The 20795-nt window shown below is 49.2% G+C and overlaps 1 protein-coding gene and 1 long non-coding RNA gene across 5 annotated transcripts in view; both read left to right on the top strand.

Moving 5' to 3' along the window:
* Window positions 1-54: 54 nt before the first annotated feature.
* Window positions 55-9525, top strand: LOC140682164 (uncharacterized). 2 transcript variants are annotated; one of them, XR_012053429.1, is made up of 4 exons: window positions 55-1225; window positions 2695-7962; window positions 8751-9255; window positions 9392-9525. It is a non-coding gene; the product is annotated as an uncharacterized lncRNA (long non-coding RNA). The 2 variants fall into 2 exon arrangements; XR_012053427.1 differs by having other exon boundaries at window positions 8751-9525.
* Window positions 9526-14061: 4536 nt separating this feature from the next.
* The window catches only part of LOC140680233 (E3 ubiquitin-protein ligase NEDD4-like), an 85396-nt gene continuing 78662 nt past the window's right edge, over window positions 14062-20795 (top strand). For all 3 annotated transcript variants that reach the window (XM_072923050.1, XM_072923049.1, XM_072923048.1), the window contains exon 1: window positions 14062-14220. In XM_072923050.1, coding sequence (XP_072779151.1) covers window positions 14173-14220 — 48 coding nt within the window. In that variant the 5' untranslated portion in view covers window positions 14062-14172. The remainder of the gene's footprint in view (window positions 14221-20795) is intronic.

The following is a 20795-nucleotide window of genomic DNA, read 5'->3' as shown; positions in this document are numbered from 1 at the left end:
GGGGAGGGGCCGCCAGGGCCGGCCCCCTGCCCGGCCCGGCACGGCCCGGCACGGCCCCGCCGCTGCTGGCACCCGCGGGAGATGCCGCCATGCGGGCCGGGCGTTCTGGCACCCGCGGGACGTGCCGAGGTGAGGATCCAGGGCGCTCCGGAGGGCCCTGCTCTGGTGAAGCTCTGGTGAAGCTCTGGTGAAGCTCTGGTGAAGCTCTGGTGAAGCTCTGGTGAAGCTCTGGTGATAGCTGGGACCTCCCGCCTGGCGTTGTTCTAAATTACAGGTTGCTTTATCGCTTCTTTTTCACTGGGCTGCCAGCATTAGAGAGCTTTGGAAGGGTATAGCATTTTAACCTTTTGGCCTTTTAAAAGCTCCAAATGGACTCCTGGTTTCCAAATCCTTTTGAGGAAAGACTGGAGACTTGGGTGATGCACAAGAGTGATATTCTGAACCGATGGTTTTGCTCATTAATAAGCAGATTAATTAACAGATAAAGTGGTCATATTTAGGGATGACAGTAGTGCTGTTCTGCCATATGCACATTTGTTGACAAGTAATGCAATTTAGGACAAGTGGAATGCAGATACAGTTGCTGATCTGATTAAGTATAAAAATCTGGAAAATTCTGTCTCTTAAAGTGATGATGGGCTGCTGCTCTGTACTAAAAGTCATCTTTGTTTTGGACTGGCAGGTGTTGTAGAGATCACTTGGTTGCTTTTTCAACAGCAACAATATTCAATTTTCTTGTGCCAGAAAACTCTTGTTCAAACAGACTTGGTTTTCCTAGACCAAAAATGTGATGCTGAGTTCCAGAGCTATGTCTTTCAGCACCTTTCTGTTTTTCTGCCTGCCTCAAATTCCCCACACCACAATAAAAACAAAGTTAATTAAAATCAGGAACATTTTGGTTGAACAAAGCAGCAGAGGTTACTTGTGCTTTTGACAATTCCTGCTCTGGGCAGGACATTAACTCCTGTCCAGGGCTGAACATTTGGCTTTGACTTCAGTATTCACAAGGTTGCTACATGCAAAGCCTGGTTTGTGGGACACACTGTCAGGAAGGAGATTACTGGAGATAAAAGGGCCCCTTAACAGTGAATAATGACCCAGACTAAATATTATGTCGTACAGATCCATGTCTGAGGGAAACAGCAGCTGTTCCCTGCACTGGGGCCATGAGGAGGAGCATCCGCCGCTGCCCCTCTCAGATCCTGCTCTTGGTCACTTCCAGCAGGTATTTCCAGTTTCTGCTTCCGGACTTTTCTCCTTCATCCTCTCCTTTATTCCTCAGTCTCATCTTTCACTCGTGCTCCTTCACTCCAAAACAGCAACATGCCCTAGTAAAAAATACACTCCTTTCTGTCCCACTGCTCCTCTTCTCTTTCCCAACCTCTATTCCTGTTTGTCTCATTTTGTCAGGGTTTGGGACACCACTGTTATATGTATCAGTAATTTTGTATTTAAGCAGTTCTGAACACACCTATTTATTCACATTCTTATTTGACTCATTTTCTAATATGAAGAAACCGGGAGATAATGCAGATTGTCTTCCTAAGCAATCCTCTCCCTGTTCATCTTTTCATGGTTTTCTCTATCAATTGATCCAAACAGGGGGGGAAAGAGTTTAATTCTCTATACCTTTCAGCTAATCTGGAATCAAAAGTAATTTAGATGGTAATTTTGAAAATTATTAATTTGAGGAAAGGGCAGATGCTGCAACTTGTACGGTTTGTAGGCAGAAAGTAAATGGTGGCAATTCTTCATGCTGAAAGAATTGTGCCTTTCTATGTTAAAACGTGGAGCGTTTCTTCTTTTTCCTTTTTTCCTCCCCCATTTAAATGAAAAACTTTCAGACAAAATTGATAGATTAGAGATCTTCCTAGGCTAAAGGCCTGTTTCAGTGTCAAGGGCTGAGCCCAGATCTTTTGGAAGTTTCAGTTTCCTAACATCGATATCTAGGAGAGAAGGAACCAACAAATCAATAGCAGCCACAGCTCCAGAGATAGCCCTTGGCAGAGGGATACCTGTGCCTTCGTGCCTCCTCACGCAGCGATGTGATTTCAGATGGAACACTGGTCACTGAATCAATTAAAGGGGTGGGGACATGTGCCAGAACCTCTGAAATTCTCCTAAGAATAGGAACATTACCAGGAGACTCACGTGTTTGTGTACAGGTTTCTCCAGGGAACATTTCTCTGCCCAGGTACTTTCCTGCCTCACGTTTGGCACTTGCTGGAGAGAGCTCAGCTTTAAATCAGGCTCCATTCCAACTGAATTGTTAATTACCACAGTTGGAGTTAGTGCAGCCCAGCAGAGAATTCCACAAAGACAGAGCAGTGCCTCATTATTCCTTGGATAAGGGATCCTCTCGTGCTTAGAGACATACAGAAATCCTAATGCAAATTTCACGGCAAGGACATGGAGGTGTGGAGATTTTTCCTACTCCACCTATTCAAAAATTATTTCCTGTGCATTGCTCTTTCTGGCTGTGCTCCATCAAATCCATGGATTTTATATAAGTCCATGTTTCTGTACAACCTCTCCTCCAAGCATGGCAGGCATGTTTCCCAAGTGGAGAACAGCTCTTTTCCCCAAGTTGTGAATTCAGGGGCTGACTGACACAGAATGGGGCCCTTGACTCCATCTGGATCCAAATCTCTTTTCCTGAGGAGCTCCAGCGTTACTCCTTGCTTCTGCCAACAGATGGGGAGCCACACCGCTGAATTCCCGGCATGAGCTCTGGAACAGCACGGACTGAGCTGCTGCTTCCCCGCTTTGCTGCGCTTCCTCAAGGAGCACCTTTGGCTTTAATGCTTTAAAAGTGTTAGATCCACATGCTGTCACTCAGGATTAGTTTAGGAAGCAGGAGGGAATGGAGCTCCTGGGATCTGGGAAACTGCGGGTACAGTGATGCATTCAGAGTACTAGAATATACATGTGGTCTTGCAGGGCTATTTAGAAATGAGGGATAAGACTGAGGAACTAAAAGTCACTGACCCGAGTTCTGTGCCTCTTTCCATTGTATTTCCTTTCTGAATTTCCTTTCCCCAGAAGAGCCGAACTGATTAAGTCCTGAAGCCTTGCAGTGCTCAAACACTTCTTTCCTTCTCAGGTTCTCACTTGGAACTTCAGTGGGAAGGTGACTTTTGCTCACAGATTGGTCTCTGGACCCTTTTGAACATGGAAATGTTTTGCTTTTTAGATGTTTTGCTTGGTTTTTTTTTTTTTTTCTTCCTATGCGTCTGTTTTGCCACAAATCAAAATTTTGGCTTTTCTGGCTGTCACTCTTCCTTGCTGCATCTTGTCTTCTGTGATTTGTGATGTCTTTCCTTAAGGGAGCATTATTTTTGCTTAGCTTTCACCCAGCGTATCCCATTCTTCAGCTCTGGGCAATTGTTTTGGGATATTATTGATTTTATGACTTCCATTGTTGTCTGCACAAAACCAGACCCATTTGGGGCAAATTGCTGCCTTCATACTTTCTGAGGGAAGGGAATGTGTGTTGGCTTGACTAGAGCAGCAACAAAACCCTGCTATTTTATGTGGTTTAAAGAGGGAATCCATCTCATGTTTCCCTGGAGGCACTTCTGTGATCAGGAATTACTACAACGTTACTCAGAGCCCTTTGTGCGGGTGTTTACTTTGGGATGTTATCCCATATAGTGACATTGCTGTTCTCCTGATTGGTTGGCATGCAAAAAAAAGATGGGAGAAACCAGTCTGCCAGGCAATTCTAGCTGTAATTCCATGAAAATTCTCAGTAGTAGGGGAATCCTCCAGGAGAGAGCACGGTACATAGCAATAATATTACTTACAAATTCAAAGCATTGTACAAAGATTAAATCATCTCTGAAGCAACTCCAAGTGATATGTCCTAGTGAAGTGATTCCACTGAAATTCTGCTCACACAGCAGCAGGCAAGGAATGCAATTAAGGAGAAGAAAGTAAGAACACCAAGACAAATTGTGGCTGCAGGGTATGCATCCAGATGCTCCTAATGAATTATTCTGCCCTACAATTGCTCTCTCACCACGTGGGCTTAGTGTCTGGGCAGGGAAGCAGCAGATAAAAGGAACAATAGGTTATGTGGATTGTTATTTTTACTCTATTGCCGGAGCAGTTTGCAGGACACCCAGCTCTGTGCACAGGTTTCCAGCAATGGTTCCCTGCACACAGGAACAGGTGAGGAGCCACTCGTGAGCAGCCAGGTCCTGCCATGGGACTCGCAGTTCTGCTGGGACTGGCAAGGCAGCTGTCCCCAGGATCCACAGGGTTTATCCATCATGATGTAGCAGCATCCCTCTGCTTTACCAGAGGCATGTGAAAGTGAGTCAGGTTGTTTGTTTTTGAGGGAAGTTGCTGCTTTTAGCCACCTCACAATGTCATTTTATATAATGTGTTCATGACTGGGCCTGCACCAATAGCCATGGATGTATATATAGATATACATGTATCTATGTGTGTGTATATATAAGTGGCCACATACATACATATAACTTATCACAGCATCCTTTTATCCTTTTTTTCTTTTCCTTGGCTTAGAGCTCCCATGGTTCTTTTGCAGGCTCCATATACACAGGAAAAAGAAATTCCTTCGGTCTTTACACCAGGGAGGGTGCCTTATGGAAGTTGAAATGCTGTTCCCTATAGATGTGGCTTAAAGCCTGAAATTAAGGGGGAAATATTCCAGAAAAGGAATCACTGAGCAGAGCTCATGTGGAGCTATGGCAAAGATTGATTTGAAACAGCACGAGGGCAAGGAGAGGTTTCCCTCTCCTTTGACTTTGGGAGTTGGACTTTGCTGGTCCCTGTGGATCCCTTCCAACTCAGGATATTTTATGATTCTAGTCAAGACTTAAAAATTAATATGCAGAGAAGCATGTGCTAACTAGAAATTCACTCACTCATCCTACTTTAAGCCCCCACTACTGCTTAAAATGGCTGATTAATGATGTTAGATAGTGATAGCAGTCATTTGATTGAACTCCCAAAGTAAGCAGAGTGGAAATGCCTAAGCACTGCATTGCTGGTAAATATGATTTATGCTTTGTGTGTGCTGGTCTATAAAAATGTCAGCAATCTTGATGTAGGCACATCTGCATTAAATCTGTGCACCTTCTTCAAAAGTGCTGCTATTTGGACCAAAACAAATCCACAATATACTCCTGTTATAGGTGTGTGCCCACAGGAGGATGCACCAGCTCTGGCTGATGAGAAAAGAGGCAGAGCCTCACCACAATCCATGGGGACTCCATAAGGATGTGCAGCCACCCACAGAGTTACACGTGCTGTAGCTTTTGACAACACAGAATACCTTCCCTGATGTCTTTTTTCTCTCTCCACTAATCCTCCTCCCACTCAGCAAGAAAAGTAGCTGCACAGGCTCACCCAGATGCCACGCTATCAGCCTTACTCTAGAATAATTTAACACATCCCTGGAGAACTGTTCCTGACTCTTGTTTAGGGAAGCTGGGAATCGGGTTCCCTGCAGTGTTCAACCTGTACCCTTGGACAAACAACACATTTAGGTTCTGCTTGATTACTGTCTCTTGTTCTTGCTGTCAGAATTCCTGCAAATTGTTGTCTTGCCAGAGAAGCTCCAAGGAGCCTCTCTCGGGTGGATGGAGCTGTGCCGTGCCCAGCTTCCCTCTGCCATGTGTTCATGGCTGTGACTGTGCTCAGAATTTATGAACAGAAATGCCAAACATGTTTGTCTGCTACAGAAACACCACCCTTCTGAACCTCAGGTAGCCTCACATGGTGTTTTTGACAGACCTGTACATCTTCCTTGCTTTGTAATTTCATCTCTGGATCTGTGTCAGAGGAATTTGCTCTTTTGAGGATGGTTTGAGTACATGAGGTATGTGATCCTGTCCCTGGAGAGAATGTTCTGCCACTGGCATGAGCTGTTACCTGGAGGGTCTTCTGGCAAGAGGAGGTGTCACTCACTGCACCCTTCTGGCCCTTCTTCCCAGAGTACCAAATGGAGAGGAACATGAAAGCACCTGGAGAACAGTCTCCACATGATGTTCACCAGTTCAGCACTGAGTTTCATTTGTGGCCACTAGAAGTTTAGAGAGTGCTATGAAGAAGTGTAAGCTTACAGAAATAAATAGTAAGGCAGATAAGGTTTTATAGCAAGAGAAAACATCACAGGTTTTGTGTAATCTGGCACTGGCCATTTTTGGTTTGCCAGGGTAAGTGTCTCTACTGCCTGTGTCTGTGATTGAGGAAAAATGTCCATGAGTGTAATTCAGTGGCTGGGTGGATTGAACTGATTCCTCTTCAGAGCCTAAGCTGGGTCTGGAAGTATAAACCATACAAATTCCTCCTTTTTCAGGGTAAGTAATTACTTTCAAAGTAATCTCAGTTTTTACATTTTTGCACAATTCTTAATCCCATCCTATTATTTCCTTGTATTTTGGACACATTTGGAACCTGTGCCACTACTTGACCCCACATATGTGCATCAGCTCCACGACTCACCTTTGAGCATTACTTACTGCACATGATGAACACTGGGTTTGTGTAACAGCTCTCTAGCAGAGGGGTTATTTCCTCAAGTTTTGTGTGAATTACAAGAACCTGGGAAACCCTTTGTAGACTTGCTTCATGCTTTAGTGTTTGACTCACGACTCTAATCTGGTGCCATCTTCATGGCTTTATGTACCTCTTACCCGCCTACAGCTCAGATCGATTTTCCTCCTACTCACCCTTTTGCTCACTACTCTCCTCCCAGTTCTCCTCTAACTAATCCCTCTTGTTTCCCTCTGCTCTGTTTTGCTTGTTCCCTCTTCTCTTTCCTTGCTCTGTGTGCTCAGCCTGTCCAGCTGGGCCAGGGGTGCCAAGGGGTAAGTGCCTAGCTGGGCTCCTGAACAGACTGACACCGAGTCCTTCCAGGAGTATTTTGGAATAGGGATTTTCTTAACTGGCATTCCTTATCCTACACCAGAGCTGTCTTGTACTGATAATCCTAAGCAATTAATTATTAGGCTGTTCAGCATCTGTGTTTTTGGAGAGAGATTCTGCATTTCCCAAACGGTCCCCAGTCTCTGGGGAAATGTTGGGCAGCTTGAATTGAAGTTAGACAAACAGCATAAGAGAATAGGGAAAAATATTCTGGCTGTTTTGCACACAGCTGCTTTCACAGCATGCCCCTCAGCCTGCAAGTGAACTGTTTATAAAGATAATTCCACTAAGCACAGACAACTGATTCATTTCCCTACTGCAGTCACACTCGCAGAAATCCTAGTGAAACACTTACACATTGACATTTTGCAATTTTATTGCTGCAGTACCCACTGCTGCAGTATCCTGCAGCAGGTTAAAGCTCCTTGGGAAGGTCTGTCAGTAACTTGTGCCATGGCAATTTGCTTGGTTTGAATGCACAGAAAGTTTAAAAATCAACACAAACCCAAATGGAACAAAGCAGCTTATTGAACAGGAATATCCAAATGCCTCAGTGTGAGTTGTGGGATGGGTGCCACATCCTGGCAAGCACTTCAGGGATTGGAGCCAAATCTTCCACCCCATTAAGAGGAATGCTGCTGCTTTCTGTGCCCAAGGATCTTCCAGGGTTTCCACGTTATTATTATCCTTCTTCTAATGAGCATGTTTAATTAAAGAGCAGGTATTTCCTAAAAGATTTGATTTGATTTGGGGACATCACCTGAAGGAAACCACAAAAAAAATCACTCTTTTCCCAAATCTTTATAACTCTGTATGGAAATGGTTGAAAGCCTCTTACAGCAGTTTTCAGGAACACCTGTCAGTTTTGTCTGAATTCACACAACTGAAATGAAGGTTTGGCTTTTAATTAATTGTATGCTTGTCACACTCTAAAGGGTCTAAAGGTCATGTCTTGGGGATCATTCTGATTTCTCCTTCAGACATGGTCAGGTGAGACTGTGAGTTTGACCTGCCTTCAATTCTTCAAAAGAAGCCAAAATCCTGAGGCTGTCTGGATTTGAGGTAAGTGAACGAATTCTCTTTTAAAAAGATGACATTAAAAGTAGGGATAGCCCATTGCGAAAAAATCTGTCCTCCTGCTTCCAAAACCTCCCTGGGGGAGGAGGACTTGTCCTAACTTGGATAAAGCTCCACAAATCTACTGTGCTGCTCTTGGCATTTGGAATGGGAGAAGCCATTCCATGCCCTGCAGACACAGGAGAAATGATTGTCAGCTGCAACCCAAACACTGGGGTTACAAAACCCAAAGTGCAGGAGAAATCTCCACCCTGAAAGGAGATATGCATGCTGATTTGGAATTCCAATGGCATGGGTGGGGTGGGTGTGCTGACTACAGTTTTGGGCAGGAATGATAGAGGATTTACAGAAGCTGGGCTCCTTCTCAGAGCTCTCCAGTTTGAACACTGCTTAAAGGTCTGCAGAGAGGGATTTTAGTGCAAATTCCCTATTGATAATCCTGCACAGAATGAGCAATACAGGCAACCGTGGCCCAGTACACAATCTCCACCAGTGTTAACTGTGGTGGAGTGGTGACAGCTCTTCAGGTGGCACACCAGCTTTAGCAGGACGTGAGCTAAGAAAAGCCATGTTTGCTGGGCTAGCCCAATGCTGAAAGTACCAAATCCACAGCCAAAAAGTGCTTCTCAGGAAGGTGCAGGTCTGTTGTCTCTGGGTTGTGTTGGTCATGGCTCTTACTCCCAAAAAGCCACCCTGTAACGGGCTGGGAGGGGAGGAAAAGAGGATGGGGATTGCAAAGGCACTGCTTAGAGCTGAAATGGATTGTTTGAAAGCTCTCACAGGTTAAGGAAAGCTGGGCATCTTGGAGGGACTGGATGTGCTACAGATTCGCAGCAGGAAAGACACTGAAGGCAACGGTTATGGACCTGTAAAAGCAAAAATCCCTGGAGAAGACGGACAGCTGGTACTCCCTATGTACCATAATATAAGAACCAGGAAAAATCAAATTACAGAATTACAGAGAGGCCAACAGAAGGAGGTAATTTTCCACTCTGGCCAGTTCCAGAGACAAGAGACCAAGCGTGATGAGCCTGAATGTTAATTACACCACTCTTTTAGGTCTGGGGCTTTTTCCTCCCGCAAGGGGTGAGCAGCCTCAGGAGCACCAGGGAGAACTCCTGTCCCTGCAGTGGTTTGTGGTGTGGTGGAACAGGAGGGACAGCATTGCTTGGGAGATGCCCCAAAGATTAGAGGCTCAGGGCCTGAGAAAGCTCCTGTGGCTGATTCTATCCCCAACTCTCACCCCCACGTCTGTTGGATGGTCACCCACCCAGACAGGTGAGTGTCACACGCAGCTGGGACTCACACACTGCTCAGTGAGCCTGACACAGGGTAAATCTGAGCAACTTTACCTCCATAAATGCTTCAGGTCTCATTCCATTTTCCTTTTTCTCTCTTTTGCTGTCCTCCCCAGGGATGCCTGTGATTCTCAGTACCACACACATCCCCAAAAACCCAAGGTGTATTAACACAGACAGAATGTGAAATCCAAGTGAAAGGAAGAGTCCACAGAACAAATCTCATGGTGTTTGGATTGCTCATGGGCTAAGCAAGGTAAAACATCCTCAGGTTAAGTACTGAGCTGGAAGAAAAGCCTGTGACAGCACTGCCCAGCTGCCTCTGCTCCCCGGGGACCTGGCCCCTCCACTCCCACACTATCCAGAACACTTCCATGCTGCGGGAGACTGTGAGCTGGAAGGAACTGTCTGGAAAATAGGCCACTGTTACATCAAAAGCCTTCCAGAACAATTAGCAGCCCCTGTCCAAAGTGTTGTGGCACCACACCTCCTGCAATTCTATTATTACTCTTTAAATAGCCCCAAAATGTTGGGTTTTTCCTTTCCTGTAAACTACCAATTGCTGCCAGGAACACAGAGCTTCTCTCTACTTCTCCAGGTTTAATCTTTCTTTTCTTGCTCATGCCTGCAGTGTTATATTGTCACTGGGAACTGAGCAACAATTAACAATTTATGTTTTGTGGGAGCTTGTTTCAACTTGGCTTAAAGCTTTGATGAGTTTTCTATGACATTCTCAATAATACATTATAAAATAGTGACAAATTTTGAAATAGTTAATCTTTTACTAGTTTTCTGTGTTCTGAACCATGCTCAGCCCCCAGCCATTTCAATAATGCTTCAAGGAAGGTATATACTGAGAACACAGAGGCAATTATGTTAGTCCAACAGCAACCTGATAAAATATTAACATTTCTTATGAAATTTTTCCAGAAGGAAGGAGAAAAATCATCACTAGCAAGAAGCTTTGCAGTGGGAAAAGCCTTTTTTCAGCAAAAAATTGTTAAGTAACACCATTAAATATTGAATGATGCTGAGGTGTGTCTGTGCACAGCCTCATTTCAGCCCAGTGTGATGCAGATTTTATTTCCTCCTCTGCAGAAATCATGAAATCCTGTTTTAAACCACGATAGAAGAGCCAATCAGATAAAATCTGTACCTTGCCACTATACTTTTATGATTTGTTAAGTTCACTGGAATGAGTAATACAGTGTTAATAGAACATTTTAAATACCCCTTGGCAGTCACTGAAGTACAATAATCACTTAAAAGACACAGGAATTACCAAACTCCATGTGCAGCTGGTGCCACATCAAACCAAAGGGAGCTGTGTCTGGGTGATTTTCACCTCTGCACTCCCATTTTGTATTTCACCAGAGCTGTTGAGACCAAATAAATAATAAATTGAACAGCAAAAAGCAAGTCATTCTGGGCAGCCCCTGGCAGCAGTTTGCTCTCATAATGCTGTTTGCGAGCTGGAAGCATCCAGCTCATTTCCTAAAGAGCATTTTCTGCTTAGGTTGGGGCTCTATTAATCTGTTCAAGCCAATTCTCTAAAATCCAAACCATCTGTATTCGGGAAGATCATGGTTTATTTGGATTCTCTTTGTGTCTGCTGCCAGTAGATGATTAAAAGTACAGGGGATTTACAGTGTAAGGTCTCTCTACTGGCATGTTACAGTGACCTTCTAAGTAGCATCTCCCAATATTTGGGTAACGGCTGGTACAGTTAAGTCCAGCAGCGAAACAAAGAACAGCCACAAATACTGGAAATGGCTGAGCTTTGGCAGTGTAGAACGGCTGCGAGGAGTGGGGATGGCTGAGCTTTCACCGTGAGTGTTTCACCAGGTGTTTTACCAGACTCCTTGTGAAACACACGGCAACGTTCAGGTAATACTTTTGTACCAGGGGTGCCTGGAATTTCCAGGGAAGTGGTGAGGCAGCCACTGGAGAGCTGGCCCAGCGAGCCTCACGTTGTCCCCATGCCCCCGTGCCCAGGTGCCAGCCTGCCCCTGCTGCTCCTGCATGCACCGCTCGCAGGGGCTGCTGCATCCTCCCGCTCCACTGCTCCCTGTCCTGCACAGGCGGACGGAGCGCAGCTCCCATGGAGAACTGCCAGCCGTAAGACATACTAAATCTATTTTTCTCAGAAAACTGTAAATAATTCATGGGGCTTGGTTCTATAAAGAGGCCAGTATAAATCATCCCAGCTGCACCTGGAGATTTCTGATGTCAGCATTATCACATGAATTACATCTCTCCAGGGCCATCTATTACTGTAAACACAATTCCAAAGAGGAATTATGCATGTAGCATGCAAGGCAAACAAACAAGTAATATTCAGCCTGGATTTGATACTAAAGCTTTGCAATCCACCTGAGTTGTTAGTGGCGCTAATTTTCTGCTCTGGCCTCAGAGATCCTTTCATTCTGCTCCTGTACAGGTGTATTTTTCCCTGAGGAGCACTTGTTGGTGGCAATGCTGGCTGACTGTGCACTACGAGCAGCCCACATGCTGTGAGGCACAAGGAAAAAGCCACAGATGTGATTTTAGAGGGACAGGAACATGTGCTGCAGGAAAGATCTGGATTCTGAGATCTCCAAGTATCACCATCTCGACCGTGCTGGGATTACAGTCCACTTAGAGCTGTTGAATTGTACCAACTGTTTTTCATTCTGCCCTTCAGAAACATGAGGTTCCCGATGGTTTCCGACTCCTGCCATCAGCACAGAAAGATATGGGAGGCAAAGAACTGAGTTGTGTTTATGGACTGAACGAAAGGACTCCTGAAATCCTGCTTCTCCATGGTATCCAGGGGATGAGCAGGGGCAAAGATGCTTCTGTTAAGGCAACCAAGTAGGTGAGTGTAAAGCAGGGGGGCAAAGCTACTGAGGGCTGGCCTTGGCCAGGCACACAGGAGCAGTTTGGCCTGCTGGGGAAGCCCCTGCCCGGCCCTGCCCAGACTGCACGTGTGCTTTATGGCCAGGAGGGACCCGGGGCAGTGCAAAGGCTGATGTCTCCCCAAGCTGGACTTTAACAGCTCGTGCTCCCAGGCACTGCTGTCTGGGCAGAGGTCACATCCTTCCTGCCCCAGAAAGGGCTTTGGAAAGCCTGCAAAAACACTTTCTGGCCTAGTGCTGTGGAATGTCTCCAGAAAAGGGGTCTCCTTTTCCCCGTTCTGCTCAGCTCTGTGAAACAGAAGGCTGTACAAAGTACCTGAGCACACACAGGCGGGCTGCTGAAGCCAGAGCCAGTGGCACTTGTCTGACTGGTGACAGATCTGTCCCGTGCCAGTAGCCACACGTGCCTCTGGGAACATTGTGCACACTAAGGCAAACGTAGCAGAGCATAAACGTGTCTGGGCACCGCTGCCATGGAACTCCTTCAACAGCCTCCACTTAAGCACCACCGCACTGCCAGAGATCATAAATAGGAGATTAGCGCAGGGAGGGGCACGGCTGGGGGCAGAGCCAGCTCAGGGGCACAAAACAAATCAAAAGCTCATTTAGAGCTAAAGCGGAACTTGATTTTGCCCAGAAGTGCCCTCACTCCAAGTGCCCACAGCGTTTGGTTTCCCTAAAACTCGTGATGGTGAGGGAAGAAATGTCACAGTGAGCGACCACCTCCGACTGCTCTGGAGAGCTGCGAGCAGCGGGGGCTTCATTCCTGCCCATCCCGGGCCCGCACCGGGACACACCCGGGACACATCCCGGTCCCGCACGGGGACACATCCCGGGACACGGCCCGGTCCCGCACGGGGACACACCCGGGACACGGCCCGGTCCCGCACGGGGACACACCCCGGGACACGGCCCGGTCCCGCGCGGGGACACATCCCGGGACACATCCCGGTCCCGCACGGGGACACACCCGGGACACGGCCCGGTCCCGCACGGGGACACATCCCGGGACACATCCCGGTCCCGCACGGGGACACATCCCGGTCCCGCACGGGGACACATCCCGGGACACATCCCGGTCCCGCACGGGGACACACCCGGGACACGGCCCGGTCCCGCACGGGGACACACCCGGGACACGGCCCGGTGCCGCGCGGGGACACATCCCGGGACACGGCCCGGTCCCGCACGGGGACACATCCCGCCCGGTCCCGCGCGGGGACACATCCCGGGACACGCCCCGGTCCCGCACGGGGACACATCCCGGGACACGGCCCGGTCCCGCACCGGGACACATCCCGGGACGCGGCCCGGTCCCGCACGGGGACACGGCCCGGTCCCGCACGGGGACACAGCCGGGACACGGCCCGGTCCCGCACGGGGACACATCTCGGGACACATCCCGGTCCCGCACGGGGACAGATCCCGATCCCGCGCGGGGACACACCCGGGACACGGCCCGGTGCCGCACCGGGACACATCCCGGGACACGGCCCGGTGCCGCACGGGGAGCGCTCTCGCAGCCCAGGCCCTGCGGTACCGCTCCCGCCCACAGGAGGGCGCCAGCCACACGCGACCGCTGCCCCCGCGCGCATCCCTCGCGCCCCTCTCGCGCCTCTCGCGCCCCCCTCGCGCCTCTCGCGCCCCCCGCGCGCCCGCTCCTCGCGCCCCCTCACGGCCGTCCCTCACGGCCGTCCCTCAGGGCGGTGCGGGCGCGGACCGCGACTCCTCCCGCGCTTTGTGCCGCGCCCCGCCCGCCGCCGCCGTTGGGCCGGCCCGCCGCTCTCCCCGCCCCGCCGGCGCTCCCCGTCCCTGCGGCCGCGCTCAGCCCCGGCCCGGGCGGCGGAGGCAGCGCGGCCGGCCCCCGGCGGCCCCGCCCACGGCCCCCGGCGCCTTCCGCCGCCCGCGGGCCAGCGGCGGCAGCAGCAGCGGCAGCAGCAGCAGCAGGCGGAGGAGGCGGTGGCGGCGGCGGGCGGCTCGGCGGGCCCGGGAGCGGCTCCATGGCGACCGCGGCGGCGGAACCGGTGTACGGGCTCTCGGAGGACGAGGTGGGTCGGCGCGGACGGGCTGGGTTCGGTTTGTGCCGGGGCCCCGTCGGCGGGAGCCGCGGCTGGGGCTCGGGAGCTGGGCGAAGGTCGACGGTCGGTCCGGGGCCAAGCGCTGCCCGCCCCGCAGGGCTCCGCGCCCCTCCCGCAGCGGCCGCTTGCCCGGGGGTGGCCCGGCCCGGGGAGCTCTGCCCGCACCCCAGGCAGGTGCGGCCGTCCGGAGCCTCTGGGTGCCTCGGCCGGGACGGCGGCGAACAAAGAGCCGCGGCCGGCGGTGCTGCGGGCGGGGGCGGCCGCCCCTCTCCGCCTCCTCCCCGCGGCGCTGCCGCTGTCCCCGGGGAGCGGCCGCGGGGCCGGAGCGGGGCAGCTGCCGGGCCGGTGCGCCGGGTACCGTGTCATACACAGCCTGGCCCCAATGCAGATGGAGCTGATAAGTGGGGTAGGACCCGCGATAACTAATCACCGCGTGCCGGCTTTATCAGCAGATGTCTTCTGCAGAATCAAACTAATCATACAAGCATTAGAACAGTCCCGTTTACTTTAGGTGAATGTTAAAAATCTTACTTAATGCCCTTTTTGTTTCATTGCCTTGGTCAGGTGTTCCTTTTCTTAAGAGCCAGGATCATAAAGCATCAGCAATGGGCAAGGCTGCATTATTGGGCTGTGGTTTCAGGGCTGTTAGGAGCGCACGTATATATTTTATTTTTACAGGAGTGAATAGTAATTACAATAGCATTGCTTCTGGTTTTGTGGGGTTGAACACAACGGGTGATGTGCCAGTCTGTTTGTGGTTTAGAAGAAACATTAAAAATATCTTCCCTGTGAAGCCGACAGACAGTGTTTCTTACCTGCTGTATTTCAGCGGCAGTCTGGATGACTGTAATGTTTAATTCTCATTGGGAAGGAGGTTCCTGGGCAGGAGTGGGTGTTTTGATAAGGGGGGTGTCATTCTGTTGTTAAATTATAAAGCTGAGAGCGGAGTGATTGCAAATGCTCTGTATGTGTGTGAAGGTAGGGGAGAGGAGAGGGTGTTGCAGGAGCATTGGGTGATGTAGATAGCGAGCACAACAGCAGAGGAGAACCTTCTCCTCCCTGGTCTGTTCCCATAAGCCTTCGTGTGAGCACAGCCCTGGCTGGCACCAGTCCCCAAGCAGCTTTGGGCCAGCTCCCGTGCATTGCCTCGCCCTGCAGGTAGCTGAGCCCACTGCTGGGCCATCTGCAGGGCCCTACTTGCTCCGGGGCTGCCGGAGGGCCTGCGGTAATCCTGCCCGGTCCTGTGCTCATCTTGCAGCTCCTGGCCTGCTGGGGGCTTTGCCCAGGCTTAGGGAACAGCCAGAGGCGGTGGGGTTTGCTGTCCCAGCATGGGCATTCCAAGACATTTGGTTGGAGGTGCTTTTGTGCTTTTATTAGAACGTGTGATCTGTGAGGAAAAGGGAAACCTGGAGCCACCCTGCCAGGTCCCAGGGAGGTGGCTGGGAACATCATGCTGGAGCTTGGCTGCTGCCTTTTCTGTTGTGCGTGCGCTTGGCTGTGTCTTTTGTCCCTGCCTCCTGCCTCGACATATGCTGGTACTTGCACAGAATGCTAAAGAGAAATGGATACAGGGAGAAATCTGCTGGCTGCTCTCACCTTGGCTTGGAGGTGGAGGGATTTTGGGACAGCAGGGGCTGTTCCTGCCATGATGCTCAGCCCTAGCAGGTGCTGGGGACTTGGCCTGTGGAGCGGTGGGCGAGATGTGTTTGTCAGTCATCTCCCAAAGTAAAACCAAGCAGTTAGAAAAGGAGCTGCTGGGAAAAGAAAGGCTCTGGTCTCTCAGCAGTGACCGATGTCACAGCTGCAGTGATGACCACAGCCACACTGCCTGAGGGACAGCAGACTGTGCTTTGTTTCCTGCTTTGCTGTGCATCTGCTGATGCTGGACACTTCTCAGGAAGAGCAGTGACCATTTAAAAGTACACAAATGGAAATAGGATGGAAGAAAGAGGGAAAAGGGGCTGAGGGAGGGGTGGCAAGGAGAAGGGTGCAGGTGATACTTACAGTCTGTTGGGCTGTAGTTTCATGACCCTGAGAGCCTGACCCGCTGTTGAGTCTCTAGTAATGGGTGGAGGGGAGGATGCTCTCAGGAGGGTGGCTGTAAGAAAGCTGTGGTAAAGGTGAAGTTCAAGTGGGCTGAGGAGGGTGTGCTGACAATTCTCTGCATGCTGGCCTGTGTGGGTAATGACTTCCCTCTAGCATTGGCCTGGACTTGGCTCATCATTTTTTGGAAAGCAGAGCTCTATTAGCTGTGAGAGGCTGAGTTACATATGTGGACATATTCAGCCTATTCATTTCCTTTGTTTCTGCCTAGGTTTGAAATGCAGTGTGCAGATCTGCTGTAAATGGGTTTTGGAGGGCTTTGAGTTGGCCTTGTGCAGTGCTTCCATTCCTGGCACATTTGCTGATTGGAAAGTGTAGTGATTTACATGCAAGCTGGACTTGCTGAGTGGCTCTCCAGAGGGAGAGAACCAGCAATCTCCTGCAGACCAGAGGCACAAGCTTCCCTCCTGCTTGCACAGCTGATGTGTGTGGTGGGCGTGGAGCAGGCCCGGGCTGCGCGTGTGCAGACTATGGGCCTGCACTCATCTCTGTGGGTAGCTGTGGTTCACAGGGCTGCCTTCCATGTGAATATTGTTCTGTTTTGCCCAAGGACTCTGATATGTGGTGGAACACTAGGCCTTTTGGGGATTTGGGGCTCACTGAGTCACAGGGGATGAGCCAACCTTTGCAGTTTTTCATGGCAGATGTTGTGTTCATAGATCAGCCTCCTTGTAAACCTGAATTGTAAAGTGTTTTATATTAATTAGTTAAAATGAGTTGTAAATCAGATTCATAGCCTGCCAGTTCTTCACTGTCAGGGTGACCTCAGCACTGGGCCAGGCTGCCCAGAGGGTATTGGAGCTCCATCCTTGGGGCTGTTTGGGACCATGGGGACGCAGGCCTGAGCAGCCAGCTCTGGATTAAGCAGGGGGTGGGCCAGGTGACCTTCTGAGGCTTGTGCCAACCTCAGCCTCTTTGTGATTCTGTGAAATAATATTTATACAGGCTCCTGAAAGCTTAGATGCTTTCATGCAATCTCTAAATATCAGTGTATATAAAAACTTACAGCCCTTCGTCGTGGACGATAATTGTGAATGAAGTGCACCTCTTGTTTGCTTCAGCTTGGGTTTCTTGAGAGTCAGATGTTGCCCACACAAATCCATAAATATTTTGCTTTCTTAGTGTCCTTGGATGAAAGCAAAACTTGCAGCTCCTCAGAACTTATTTGCTTTAATAAAAAAGGGAAATTTAGAAAAAAGATCCTTGAAGAGTGTCTTTTTATACTTTAAAATATTTGGGGGAAAAGAGGTTCATATGTGAAACTGCTCTCTGCAGTTCCAGCATTCTTTTCTTTTCAAGTTCTATTCAACTTCTGTGACTTGTGATTGAGTCAATTGGAATTAGAAGCTTCCTACTGAGATGACATTTTGTCATGCCTTAGAAATTGTCAAAAGGATCTTATGTTCCTGAAAATATCTCGATGTGTGAGATACAATCTCATATGCCTCAAAATAAACAATTCTGTGTGTGGTCACTGTAGCCTAACCTTTCATCTTAGTTCTGGTGTGCTGTGCTGGGCAAAGCCTTGTCCCTGAAGAGTGAATTCTGAAGGATTTTTCAGGACCTCAGGAGCCTGTGTGGTGCTTCGCTTTACTGAGACACACTTAGGGGAAAGGGAAACAAACGCAGCTCTGAGTATGATGGAAATGGTTCCTATGGACAGGATGGATTCCTGTAAAGCAGAGGCTCACCTGTGCTGGATCTGACATCAAGGTAAGGAATAAGCCAAGATTTGCCACAGTGGTGCTGTGGGGAAATGCAGCTTGTGCTGTGATGGATTAACTGTGCAAACCGTTTCAGACTGAGGCATATGGGAGGTTGGCTTTTGTGCCTCGTGTTTACATGTTCCTGATGGGTTTGTTGCTCTGGAATTATCTCCCTTGAGGGTGTCTCCTTCCGGCTACTCGAGTGTCATGTTAATGGATCCATGAGATGGGGCTGCAAAGGCCTTGAGAAGATGTTATTTCTCATAGTCAGCAGGATTTACTGGGGAGGAAAAGGGCTGCAATTCTCCCCCCATCCCTGGACTTGGTGACAGCAGTGACACGTGGGAGTTCAGGGCCAGATTTCTCTACTTTGCATTTGAAGCAAACCATAAACTTTGGAAGTTTTGGCAATGCTGAGTTGTTGGGGCAGTGTCAGCATTGTAGATGGTTGCAGTTAGATTTCAGGTGATGTTTCCTGTTGTGTGGTCTCTTGCAGCTCACCTGGCTTCCGCACTGTGCTGGCACGGCCAGAGATGTTTCCTGAGCCCAGGCTGTCCCCACGGAGCCCCTGCCGGGACTGGTGCTTGGGAGGGGTTCCAGAGCCGTGTCCATCATCGCGCCGGTGCCCAGCTCAGCTCCTGGAGCAGCACTGGAGCACTGGAAGAGCGCTAGCAGGGCCCTGATGTGCTGGAGAAGCAGCTTTTGGGCTGCTGTGGCTCCTCAGCTGTGAGATGGAGAGGGGCGGTGTGGGGGGCCAGTCTGCCCAGGGATGTACCCCTGGCCCCATGAGCTCCAGCCCAACCCACTGTGTTCTTGAAACCTGGAAGCTTTATGTGAAAAAAAACTTGAGTTCCTTGAGAAGATGCACCCTTTGTCACTACCACTGAACATAGACCCTTTAAATGAGAGCTCTGCCAGTTACATAAAAGTCTCAGTCTGCTGAGTGTGAGAGGGGCCTCCCTTGGTCACAGCACTGACAGTGTCTTAGCAATAAGCAATTCAGAATAGTGACTTTTTTATTGACCCTGAATTGTTTTTATAGACTCTAAGTGCACTAGCTTCAGGGATAGCATGTAAACCTTAATTGATGATTAAAAAGTCCAGGTAAGGAAGTATTTCATAAATGACAGGGCTTGCATATCTACTTGTGTGGCAGAATATCAAAATAGGCTGTGGTTCTTAGGAGGTCAATAGATTTTTATAACAGCCTGCATTTTAAAACAGCTTTTGATGAGTTATCGGCATGTTTTGGTCACTAGTGCTGACACTAAGTAAATTCTAGTTTCATTATAAAATGAATATAAAGACATTGAAGGAGGCTTGTATGAACATGGTGCAGACAAGGAATGTTAGTTTTAGCTCTAAACCCATTCAGAGATGGCTCTGTGTCCCCTGGCTCTAAGGGTGGTGTGCAGGTTAGCGCTGCTGCCTTTGGAAGGGAAGCATGCCGTGGGTTTCATGTGAAGGGCTGGCCGTTGGAGGGCGCTGTGGAATGGGAAATGGGAACTCGAGGTTTTCCTCTGCTCCTGCACAGGGGCCATTTTCCTGGAAACAAACACAGACTGTGAGCCCCACACCTATTGATGAGCAGGCACCTGGCCCCGGGGCACAGCTTGCACTAGGAGTTAGGCTTTACAGATCTCTAACGGGATTTTTTGTGTTTTGTTTTGCAGATATCACCAGGCATGGTATGAGTGCCACCATTGTCAGAAGGGAATCAGTGTTACACCTTAGGATATTGTGGGAAGAGTTCACCCCTGCAGCTTCTAGGCTGGAGTTGTGTCTCCAGCCAGTGAAAGGTTCTGTGTTATATAATACTTATCCTTTCTGAACCAAAGACAGCTCCTGGTGCGAGGTGGGCTGCCTGTACAGGTGCTTTAGCATCCAGAGGCTGCATTGGAGGTGGTGGTGTGGGTGCAGCCTGGTGGTAGCTCACTGATTTCTGTTGGATTTGGCTGAATTGACAACCTCTCAGTCCCAGAATATTGGCTGGGGCCAAGACCTTTGCGAAATTAAACTCTGCAATATAAACTGGGACTTCCTGAGCAAGCTGGAAACTTCTAGGCCCTGTAATAGTGAGGGCTGGATTATCCAACGACTTCAGTCAACAGAAAGTTGTAGATGGGATAGCAATGCACAGAAGTAGCTTGATTTAATTACAATTAAATTTTGGTGTTGGTAAACAGAGAAAGCTCATTAACTTTCATAAATTTCTCCATCTTTTGCTTACACTGCTACTTCCTCTTAAATATTTCACTGCGTTGAATAGGAGGGTTTTACTGTAGCAGTAGAAGTTGCTGCTGGGCAGATCTGTCCCTTGCGGAAAGAAGTGGTGTGTAATCTTGTGTACACTGTTATTTTGGGTAAGCTAGGGAGGAATGTGGCATGGGTTGGGTGACTCCTAGCTTGAGCACTGGGAGGAAGGAATGTGGTTTTACTGCTGGCATGTTCAGCTCAGGACTGGAGTTGCTGCCAGGTCAATACTAACACCTGACAGGGTTTACCTGGGACTGGAACTGTGGCTCTCAGCAGTATCCAAAACACTGTCATGCCAACTTTTTCCAGCATGGGGTTCTTAAACTGCCCAGTTTCTAGTGCTGGAGTGTTCCCTTCCCCTGCTTCCACTGGCTTTTTCTCTGCCCTGCCAGAAACATGAAAACCAAATCCTTAGGAAAGGGATTGTTTTCTGTAGAGAACTAGTAATTAATTTTAAAATAAGAGATGTGGCTAAATTGC

This window comes from Taeniopygia guttata, chromosome W, assembly GCF_048771995.1.
Source record: "Taeniopygia guttata chromosome W, bTaeGut7.mat, whole genome shotgun sequence".
Lineage (NCBI taxonomy): Eukaryota > Metazoa > Chordata > Aves > Passeriformes > Estrildidae > Taeniopygia > Taeniopygia guttata.
This window is presented reverse-complemented; position numbering and strand designations above follow the sequence as displayed.